General features: G+C 44.2%; 6 protein-coding genes across 6 annotated transcripts; 4 read left to right on the top strand and 2 right to left on the bottom strand.

Annotated features, from left to right (window-relative positions):
• Window positions 1-181: 181 nt before the first annotated feature.
• On the top strand, window positions 182-1,288 carry VTP01DRAFT_8695 (uncharacterized protein; the record flags this gene model as incomplete). The annotated part of the gene is made up of 5 exons (XM_069387844.1): window positions 182-316; window positions 374-498; window positions 572-801; window positions 868-907; window positions 970-1,288. 5 exons carry the CDS (start codon window positions 182-184, stop codon window positions 1,286-1,288), a joined length of 849 nt encoding a protein of 282 aa, XP_069241573.1.
• Window positions 1,289-1,383: 95 nt separating this feature from the next.
• On the top strand, window positions 1,384-1,713 carry VTP01DRAFT_8694 (uncharacterized protein; the record flags this gene model as incomplete). Its single annotated transcript, XM_069387843.1, has 2 exons — window positions 1,384-1,579; window positions 1,649-1,713. The coding sequence occupies 2 exons, from the start codon at window positions 1,384-1,386 to the stop codon at window positions 1,711-1,713; spliced, it is 261 nt and encodes an 86-aa protein (XP_069241572.1).
• A 237-nt stretch (window positions 1,714-1,950) lies between these two features.
• Window positions 1,951-4,145, top strand: VTP01DRAFT_8693 (uncharacterized protein; the record flags this gene model as incomplete). The annotated part of the gene is made up of 11 exons (XM_069387842.1): window positions 1,951-2,093; window positions 2,185-2,608; window positions 2,687-2,752; window positions 2,813-2,895; window positions 2,978-3,085; window positions 3,143-3,224; window positions 3,286-3,432; window positions 3,490-3,591; window positions 3,659-3,723; window positions 3,781-4,012; window positions 4,089-4,145. The coding sequence occupies 11 exons, from the start codon at window positions 1,951-1,953 to the stop codon at window positions 4,143-4,145; spliced, it is 1,509 nt and encodes a 502-aa protein (XP_069241571.1).
• A 210-nt stretch (window positions 4,146-4,355) lies between these two features.
• VTP01DRAFT_8692 (uncharacterized protein) lies at window positions 4,356-6,539 on the bottom strand (the record flags this gene model as incomplete). Its single annotated transcript, XM_069387841.1, has 9 exons — window positions 4,356-4,521; window positions 4,592-4,854; window positions 4,940-5,002; window positions 5,065-5,358; window positions 5,417-5,543; window positions 5,597-5,938; window positions 5,992-6,089; window positions 6,151-6,281; window positions 6,344-6,539. 9 exons carry the CDS (start codon window positions 6,537-6,539, stop codon window positions 4,356-4,358), a joined length of 1,680 nt encoding a protein of 559 aa, XP_069241570.1.
• Window positions 6,540-6,663: 124 nt separating this feature from the next.
• Window positions 6,664-7,689, top strand: VTP01DRAFT_8691 (uncharacterized protein; the record flags this gene model as incomplete). Its single annotated transcript, XM_069387840.1, has 7 exons — window positions 6,664-6,700; window positions 6,762-6,815; window positions 6,873-7,003; window positions 7,060-7,171; window positions 7,239-7,309; window positions 7,378-7,506; window positions 7,570-7,689. The coding sequence occupies 7 exons, from the start codon at window positions 6,664-6,666 to the stop codon at window positions 7,687-7,689; spliced, it is 654 nt and encodes a 217-aa protein (XP_069241569.1).
• Window positions 7,690-7,844: 155 nt separating this feature from the next.
• On the bottom strand, window positions 7,845-9,199 carry VTP01DRAFT_8690 (uncharacterized protein; the record flags this gene model as incomplete). The annotated part of the gene is made up of 7 exons (XM_069387839.1): window positions 7,845-8,092; window positions 8,148-8,265; window positions 8,331-8,401; window positions 8,464-8,629; window positions 8,705-8,754; window positions 8,813-8,900; window positions 8,972-9,199. 7 exons carry the CDS (start codon window positions 9,197-9,199, stop codon window positions 7,845-7,847), a joined length of 969 nt encoding a protein of 322 aa, XP_069241568.1.
• Between the last annotated feature and the right edge of the window lie 858 nt (window positions 9,200-10,057).

Raw genomic sequence — 10,057 nt, 5'->3', positions numbered from 1 at the left:
AAACTTCAGTAGATTACAGTAGTTCAACGTTAATTCGATTTCTTTAGGCGCAAAATGTAGCCAACTAAAAGCGCAAAAGGATTTTCCAGACCGCGCAAATATTTCCTCAAAATCCCGTATGCTTCAATGACTTTGGATGGCTTGGAGGAGAAAATACAGTTGCATTGCTATCTATTGAAGAATGCTGTACATTGTCGGCTTGGGTCTCTCAGATGAGACCGACATTACCGTCAAAGGTCTCGAGGCCGTTAAAAAGAGCGAACGAGTCTACCTTGAAGCGTATACTTCTATCTTGACGGTTGGAAAGGAGAAGCTTGTATGTACCAACATTGCGCCGATCCAGAGTGCTCTTTAATGTAAAATCTTGGGACAGGAAGAATACTATGGCAAGCAGGTTATTGTTGCCGATCGCGAAATGGTCGAGTCAGAGAGTGACACTATCTTGGAAAATGCGGATAAGGTGGACGTCAGTTTTCTTGTAGTGGGAGACCCTTATGGGTAAATATTTCCAACATTTAACACAGCCCAAAAGAAAGATCAACGTCTAATGATACTTTCTGTTGTTCAATAGAGCCACGACACACACAGATCTGGTTATCCGTGCTCGTGAACTCGGTGTGCCTGTGCAGATCATTCACAACGCTTCGATCATGAATGCTGTCGGTGCGTGCGGTTTGCAGCTCTATAATTTCGGCCAAACGATATCCATAGTGTTCTTCACAGATACCTGGCGCCCAGACAGCTTTTATGACCGGATCAAGGAAAACAAGGCGTATGGTTTACATACCCTGTGCCTATTAGGTAAAGCGGTTTTCCTTCCTAGCCAAAGGAATGATCAGCGGCTGACCACAACACCTGACTTTACAGACATCAAAGTCAAGGAACAAAGTATTGAAAATCTAGCGAGGTAAAGGGGGGAAAAGCGGCTTGCCTTTTACAGAAATAACGATGATTCTAAAACTACGTCAGAGGTCGCAAAATCTATGAACCACCGCGATACATGACTATCAACCAGGCTGCAGAGCAGTTACTGGAGATTGAGGAGAACCGAGGCGAAGGTGTATGCACAGAGGACACGCTAGCTATCGGGTGTGCTAGGATAGGAACAGCCACGCAAAAGATTGTAGCAGGATCGTTAAAGCAACTGCTGCATGTGGACTTTGGAGGCCCGCTGCACTCGCTTGTGTTGGTTGGCTCGAGAATGCATGACATGGAAGCTGATTTCATCCGCGAATTCGCTGCAGACCCATCGTCCTTCGATGATATTCTGAAAAAGCACGCTGCATAAAAAACTATAAAAAGAGGGCAATATTTATTTTTTCTTCGCTTTTCCGTTTGGTTTTTTTTTCTTTTATACTTTTTTTCTCATTTGTAATCTAAGAAATGTCCTCCGCCTCCGCCTCAACCCAAGACGCAGAGAGAAAGATCAACGAAAACATTTCAAAGGCATCCAGCGCCGCTCAAGACGAGGTCGTACGTCTTCGACGTGAGCTCGATGATTTGCGTCGCCGTGCTGGTCCCAAGATCGATGAGGCTCAAAGCTTCCTGACTTCTCCAGCCGCACTTGGATTCTACCAAGGTACCGTTACAAACCTCAGAGTAAACCTGTGCTTCCTACCTTTTGCTCACACATAATTCATACCCTTAGGCGTGGTCGCTGGTGTTGTACTTGTACTCGGATACGCCAAGTTTAGCGGGGGCCTGCGTTTGTAAACAATAGCCAATGTATATTACTAGGACAACTAAAATATAACGGGATTATATCCATATTCGAATACACAAACTCGTGCCGTCTTTCTGATCTGTTGAGAGATGCTTTAGCGTGGGCAACATTGAGTTGTATGGTTGTGGTGACACAAGTGCAAAAAGAAACTGGATGGAGAGAGAAAAAGAGCGACGCTGCCCTGGCAACAGCTACTCCTTTTGTTGGAGCTCTCCCTCTGCCTCGAGATGCGGCGATTTGGTTTTGGCAGCAGCTCAACGTCAATAGAGTCATTGTTAGCAAAACCGACAGTAAAGCTGCAAGATCTGCTAGAGAACGATGACCAGTTGCTTCAGGAACTTCATCTCCAGCATCAAAAGTTGATCAGCTTGTATGTACAAAAAACACACACACGACGAAAACTGTTTATTTTTTGCTTGAAAGCAACATCGCTGACGCCCCACCGTTTATGTGAAAAAAAGTTTGCGCCAACCGTCAGTCTTATCGCAACTTGTCAATTACATTGTTAGCGAAAAGACACACACGACTAGCACCAAGAGCTGCGCATACGTTGCTTGTGAAATCCTTTCTGCCGGCGTGCCTGCGTTGCTGGATGGGCTTGTTTACGCGCACCCTGAGCTTCTCACCATGCTGTGGGCACTTTTAGACCAATCGCACAAACTCTCGCCGCGCCAAATGGTCGGATTTTGTCGAGTCAATGCAGCTTTGATGGAAAAGCGCCCAGGCGATCTGATCCGATTCATCCAAGCGCATGACGACATTGTTTTGAAGTGGATACATCATATTTTCAGCTACAACGGAAACGGTTGCCCGTATCTGTCTGATCTACTTGTAGCTTTAACACAAAGTCAGCAGCCTTCAGGCGAAGGAACGAGTATCGTCCAGGTAAGCAACATTTGCTGTTGAATAGAGTGATGAAGAGAAAAGCCTGATGATATTGATAACTTGGGAAATTTTCACTAGTGGCTGGCAGACCATGGATTGCTGACTTTGCTAGTAGACAGATTACAACCTCAAGTCCCAGGTTTGGTAAATGATTTCATTAGCGAGCCCTGAAAATAGAAAATTATTATTGACGCTTCATCGCAGCAACGCGAAATTGCTCAACGACTTCTATGTGATATCATTTATACGGCAAGGTCCAACAATGCGCTCATCACCGAACTGACGAGGTAAGGGAAAAGGCGAACTCTTATCCATTTTTGGGATCTTGTCGATCTCGATCACTTGTCCAACCTCTCAATCCTTGTGTAGCCCTATGACGGCATCTCGTCTGTGCAACTACATGTTGCCAGTCGAACACAATGATGGACCTAGCCCGGTTGAGTGCGGTATACGTATTATTCGAGCACTTCGAGTGAGGTAGTAGTTTCATCTTTCTAGGATAACATTCAATCTGTGACTAACTAAGCACCTCAGCGATAAACGAATATCTACTCAGTATATCCTTGCAAAATTCGCTGAGCAACTGCCAAGTTTCGTGCAGCAGCTGTCTTTATCGGTACGTGAAGGTTTGTATTCCAGGAAGAATAATCTCATGATGCGAATATTCGGCAAGACAGGGCAGTAAAGAATCCAAAGTCGGGTTACATCGCTTGGCAGTTTGTGAATTACTCTTGGAACTCGAGCGGTGCTCATACGACGAGGGTCAGAGCGGCAGTTTATATCGACAGAGTATGATGCAATGCAATGCTATCGCGCGATGTCTGGTATTTCCTAAAAAAACCATTGCTTTGATCGTTGCACTGCTTACTTGTCTTTTACAGGACTTATTTTTTGCATTCCCGGAGAATAACATTCTACACACCATTGTATACTGCATTTTACAAGAAGGCATCTTGTGGAACGAGCGACCGTTTACTATACATGTAAGCATGGAAAGAACACTGTATTCAGAAATCATAAAGAACATTGGACTCAATATCCCATCGTTAGCTTTTGCAGAATGGCAATTTGATGGATCGGATATTGCAGGCCTGGGAGGAAAACGATCAAGCCATGTAAGTTGTATAGAACATGTCATTTAGCAAATCCTTACAGGATCAAATGCACTGCAGTTCTCAGGGCCAGTCTCGCCGAGGATACATGGGTCACTTGGCGCTTCTTACAAAAGATATTCGGCAAGCGTTCAGGAGAGACGACGGTCTCCTCAAATATTTGAGCATGCCTTCGGGCTGGGATTCACACATGACGAAAGTTGATCAACGAGTTGAAAATCAAATTACTCTAAACGGGGATCCAGTTTTCTGGGCAGCTGGCTACTACCACGAGAATGATCAGGAAATCATGGTATGCAAGAAAGTGCTTTAAAGGGACCAGGTGTATATTACATTTACGATGCTAATTATGTATCCAATATGCTAAGAACGATACGGGCACAATCTACGATAATAATTCTTCCTCAAAGAATGTAGACACCTAATCCACGCTGCATTTACCCATCAGCTCTACGATACCATATGATATCATTGTCATTATTTAATGCATTGTACAAATGAATTATTCCTTGCAGAACAAAAAGAAAAGCTTTTGCAACCAGGAATTGGAAAACACAAATCGAACGCAGGGAATTATTAGTCACGATAGTTCCAAACAGCGGATTATACAGTACTACTGTAATAGGGTCATTATGTTATAATCGCTGTGGTAGAACATAACGAAGATATAGTTCATCTACAAAATGGGAATGCCGGATTCCTGGGGGGCGTGCCTCTGCAAAGTATTTAAGAGCATCTGGCACAGAGACACCCAGTTTTTCGATCATATAGCAGCATATAAAAAATCCTGTGCGATTGAATCTTGTAATGTTTCGCCAATGAGTATCTATCTACCTTACGCTGCTGATATCCTATAACTGGTATCACATACCCGTAATGACAGTGGACGGCAATCTGCGCGTCCGGCCTCCTCTGCCAACACTGTTCAGCAACCTCTATAAATTTCTGTACGTCTTCTCGTCGCGGCGGTATCTTGGACACTGTCCTCAGTTTGATGTATTCCACACGCGAATTCTCAAAATCACTGGCTCTGTAGGGTGGTGTATCGTTCGAAATATCAATGATAAAGCCTATCTCTGGATATCTTGCGAGAAAACCTGATGGGCAGTGTTGCGGATCTGTCTGTCGCATGACCTAAATTCAAGCAGCAGCATAAACCGTAAATGTTTGGAAGTTACGTTTAAAGTCGATGTATATTTCAAACTCTGTACTACTGTACCTTCATGGCTCTAAACAAAGATGGACCGATGGGACCATCTGTGATCGGTGCTGTTCGCGTCCACTATATGACTTCAGCGTCCAAAACGTAATACATTGTTATTTGTTGTTTTCCAAGACACTTGCCTTTGCGTAGTTTTTCAGATCCCACTTATTTTCGCCTTTCGTCCGGTTCAGAGCTTGCCATGCTCCACTTAACGTATGCAGACCACAATTCTTGATGAGGAAATCCGAAATAACCGGATTCACTAGTTCCGGATGTACTACCATCGGCATATGTCCGACTTCCGGTATAACATAGGGCTCTGGAACACGTATGCTTTCTGTATGTGGTACGTCCTTCCAATTAGTCTCGTTAGGAGGAAGATCTAGCAAATGATTCCGGATGACATTAACATCGTTTGGCGGTGTAACTTTGTCCTAGATTTTATAAGTTCGCCTAGTTCTTTCTCGAGTCAAAGCAAATGCCCAAGCTTACTTCGCTGCCGCTTATTAATAGCACGCCAACCTTAATAGATTTGTACATTTCCCGCGGCGGAAAAGATGCGCCGTACACAAAACGCTTATATACAGGAGTGCGACTCATTAGATTCCACCGGAGTTGCCTGCACCCCATCATTTAGCAAAAAGCATGTTTATATACAGTCCCGTCACTTACTTGCGACGTAGCTTGTCGTCAGCATCGAGCCCCAGAAATCTATTAACACTTTTGCTATACAATCCGCCTTTCCGATCCGCTATCCGTGCGCATTCGAACAACCAGTCAGGAATCCAACGTAATGTTCTTTGGCTCTTCTCCTGCGCCTCTTCCATATGTTCCTTTGGCGCTATTAACACAAGTCCTTTTAAGTTTGGCTGTATTAAAGGAGATGCGGCAACATGTGTCGCTATGGAGCACCCGTATGAATGTGCCACAATAACTGTCAAAGGATATTGGTAGCGTTCTGTCAACAAGCACGTCACATCGCGAACAAGACTTTCTGTCGTGTATGATCCCCAGCTGCAACAGAGTCAGGAAACAAGGCTGCACACAGTTGTTACACATTCACGTACTCTTTTGTCAGTTGGCTTTGACCACAACCCAAGAGATCGATTGCAAGCACGTGGGCGGTTTGTGAAAAATACTCGATCTGACTTTCCCACTGCGATACCTGCATGAATGGTGTGTTAGCAGCTGTCTAGATCAGCGTCGTTATAGTACGTTGTCCTGACCTGACCGCCTAGGCCGTGAATGAAGACAATCAGAGGCACTTTGCTGTATTCATGAATGATATGGACAATCCGCAGTCGATGGTTGTTAAGTTCGACGAATTGAGTATGTTTGGCGATAATATCCGGTTCCGCTTATATATTTGCTCCATTCGTTAACGAGCTGTTGCTAAGCAGCAAAGTTGGTCGCACTTACGCTCGTCTAATAATTCCCGCTCCAACTCGGCCTCCTTCAAGTCGCGTTTACATATAAGAAACCATAATCGTTGCAGGAAGCGACGACGGCGATGAAGTGGATCTTTGTACAAATAAATCGTTCCAGCAGCTACTAACAGCGAGATCACAACTGCTGTCTGTTTCCAGGAGAGTGGCGCCTTTATAGGCGTCTGCATTGAACTGCAAATTTGTTAAAAGCCGAAAAAAAAAGGAGAGGAAGAGCAGCAGAAGAGCAAAGTGTCCCCAAAAACAGGGCTCTGACGCGGAGATGAAACGGAACCTCTTTCCCTTTCCCACAATATGGCCAAGAAGAAACCAAGCTCGAACAACGCTGAAGGTATACCGCTGATCAGCAAAGTGATTGCCCAGAGTCATAATAACAGCTGGGGCAATTGTAGACGATCGTGTCGTTCTGGACTACTTGCGCAAGGTCAATCGACCTTACAGTGCTAGTACGTGGACGAGGCAGGCGTTCGACTGACACGTCGAGTTGACACGCCTCTTTGTAGCCGATATATTCAACAATTTGCACGGGAAATATCAAAAGACAAATATTGTCAAAGCTCTCGAGCGCCTTGTTGATCAGGATGAAGTTGTCTCAAAGACATACGGCAAAATCTCGATTTACGTGGTCAAACAGGTACCATTTGATTCTCACACTGCGAGGCTCAGGTCCCAATAATCTCCATCATTTAGAAGAAAGAGGACATGCCTTCTGCCGAGGAAATCAATGATATTAACACCGAACTCGAAACGCTAACGGAGGAATTGGAGAGTTTGAAGAATACCATCAATCAGCTGAATACCGGTCGGTAGAGACCTCTGTTAGGTTATTACCGCTTTGGTGCTCTTACTAAATCATATCGATCCTGCAGAACTATCAATGCTGACTAGCGCCCCGACAACAGCCGAAGGTCAAGAGCAATGTAAACAGCTTTTGGAACAGGCAAGTGAGAATATACATGGCTGTTGGTTGATACCTTTATGCCAACGACTGCTTATTTTCTAATCCAGAATGCCGCGTACAAAGCTCGATTAGAAGAGCTCAAATCCGGTACAGCGCCGATTCCTGTGGAGCAACGAAAAAAGATAGATACAGAGTATGACAGGATGTGCAAAGAATGGCGCATGCGACGGAAATTGGTACGTAGTATTCATCGGGCTTCCGCCTGGAAGATTTTTTTAAATAGGGGAAAATGACTGTAGTTCCGGGAAATGTTTGGGACAATCATGGAACACATACCAGGAGACGTTGAAGCCTTGAAAGAGGAGATTGGCATTGAGGATGATCCTGTATCATATGAGGAAAGCACGCTCGCATTGTAAATACACATTGGGGATGCACAATGCTGCTTAGCACACCACGTGGAAATATTTGCATTGTAGCTGATATACATATATATATATATACGAACTGAAAGCAATTTGGATATACATACAATAAATATGCATAGCGGGAGTATATCATCATCACGATAGTCTTACGAAGTGCTGCTGCTACTACCGGAAGCAGTGCAATGCCGACTATTTTCCAGCTTATTATTTCTGTGGTAATCAGTTGCACCACATCCGAGGGTAGCTTCTTCTTGCCCTCGATCTATCTGCAGTGGTGGCGCGTTCTCATTGAAGGAACCGTCTGAATTGAATCGAAGACGAAAAGCATTGTGGCTTTCCTCGTGAACAAGAGGTGGAAAATATTGGCGATATGCAAAGTATGCAATCGAAAACCCTACAGTGTACATGTGAGTTTCTGCAGGGGGTTACTGCAGGGCGCACGGACGCACCTAGGATTGCTCCCACGAAACAATCGGACCAGTGATGCCTGTAATCTTCTATTCTTGAAATCGCGATCAGAGTTGCACCGAGTAATGGAATGATAGATACAAAGGATTTGTATGTGTGCTTCCCAAATCGAGAATCCCAATTTAGTAAGAGAGAAATCAGTAAACTGGTATCTCCTTATTTACCCCTCTTTCATCGAAAAGATGTAACTTGCCCGCCATGTAGATAGCCAGATATCCGAGCCCACAAAAAGAGACTAGGGTTTTTACTGTCAGATGATTTATGGATCTGCACGTGATGACAAACAGCCCAGCTTACAGGATGAATGGCCGCTGGGGAAACTTTTGAAGCCGTCGATCATATCAGGACGGTTGGGATCCACAGTGCATATTGTATAATTCGCTAGGCCGAAAGGTGGCTCGCTTCCATCGAGCTTTGGTTGGCATCTTTCAAAAAAGTCAGGTCGAGGACGTCCAACCGATATCTACATACGAGTTCCAAATGTATGCTTTTGTATCAGTTTAAAATTGGGTTTGTTTCAATAAACATTGATTCTTGCCTTCAATACATCGGTAATCATCACTGTTATCGCTAGAGCGAGGAACAAACCTAAAACAGAGTTAAGATTTATTTCACGGAAAATATTATCATTTCTCTCCACGAGTACCGAGAACAGCGTGATGCAGGTCATGCCAGCTTCGAGCCACAAGCGATGTGAGTGCGATGAGCACGATTGGCGCCACCAAGCAACATAACTGTTTGTGCATATACATTTTGTCAGCAGTTAGAATTGTAGAATGCGTTTTTTAGCTGATAAAGTCCTTACCAATAGGGCATACAAGGGTACTCGCTCCTTCACAGCATATTCGTGCATCAGTGATGTATCGGTTAATGAGAATTGCCGACGAAAAGGTGGGATTAGATCAATAGCAAAGAAGACCACAAGCATAATTATGACGAGAAGCCAATCTTTTGCATAGGAAAAGAAGATGCGTCGCTTTCTCGGATCTCTTAGACTAAACCGCTCTACTGAAGGCGTAGGAATGCCGCGCATGCTTGTAGGGATATACACAGGAAATGGAAGAACAGAGAAACGATGAGGGGGTGGGGGAACGGAAGGGCCGTTTTAATGCAAAAGCGAATTCCGACAGATCGTACGTGACAGCATTGTAGATCACCATGCTGGAAATGAAATGTCCGCGTGGCGAGTCTGCTGCTGCCCATCTCAATACATAATTTCCGGAAAAAACGATACCACACATCGTGAACGTTAAATTGCTTGTCGTGAACGGGCACGATGCCGTCACATATGATCAGTAGATACTAGCTCTCTATTTTTGCTTTAAATCAAAAGGACAGACCTGCTGGCTCGTACACAAGTCAAGTTTGAACGACGAACTTACGTCATAGCAACTGAAAGATCGGAAGAAGCTTCTTCGAGTTATCCATAGAGACTGGGTGCACCACCTTTTCTTGAAGGAACAGCTTGTCCGTAGCATGGCTATATCTCTAGTTCGCTTTCACGACAGTCCTGCATTTCCATCTAGGTGAAAAATTTATACTGATACCCGTCGTAAATAATCGCACAGGGATCTCAGACCGCATCTTCTGTTGGCTACGATAGTGAGCCTATGAATGTCTTTAGGGTGAAAACATGTCATCAGTCAATGCGTAATACGTACATACTGATTGACGGTACATACAGCATTATATCCGATTATGAATTCTTCCAAATTTCCCTGTATCCACACATCTGCAATAAGGATCATGTTTCGCGCACAATGAGCGCAATTGAATCGTATCATAACATTTTATACAGTGTCATTCGAGAAAACATGCCTCTTTCTGTCAGTCTTTGCAAAATTTTACAATTAGCGAAAAACGATGTAAGGGACATCACCAATTTCTATAT

Source organism: Rhizomucor pusillus, assembly GCF_041956525.1.
Source record: "Rhizomucor pusillus strain CBS 183.67 unplaced genomic scaffold VTP01scaffold_5, whole genome shotgun sequence".
Taxonomy (NCBI): Eukaryota; Fungi; Mucoromycota; class Mucoromycetes; order Mucorales; family Lichtheimiaceae; genus Rhizomucor; species Rhizomucor pusillus.
The sequence above is the reverse complement of the archived record's forward strand: the minus strand, read 5'-3'. Positions and strand labels throughout refer to the sequence as shown.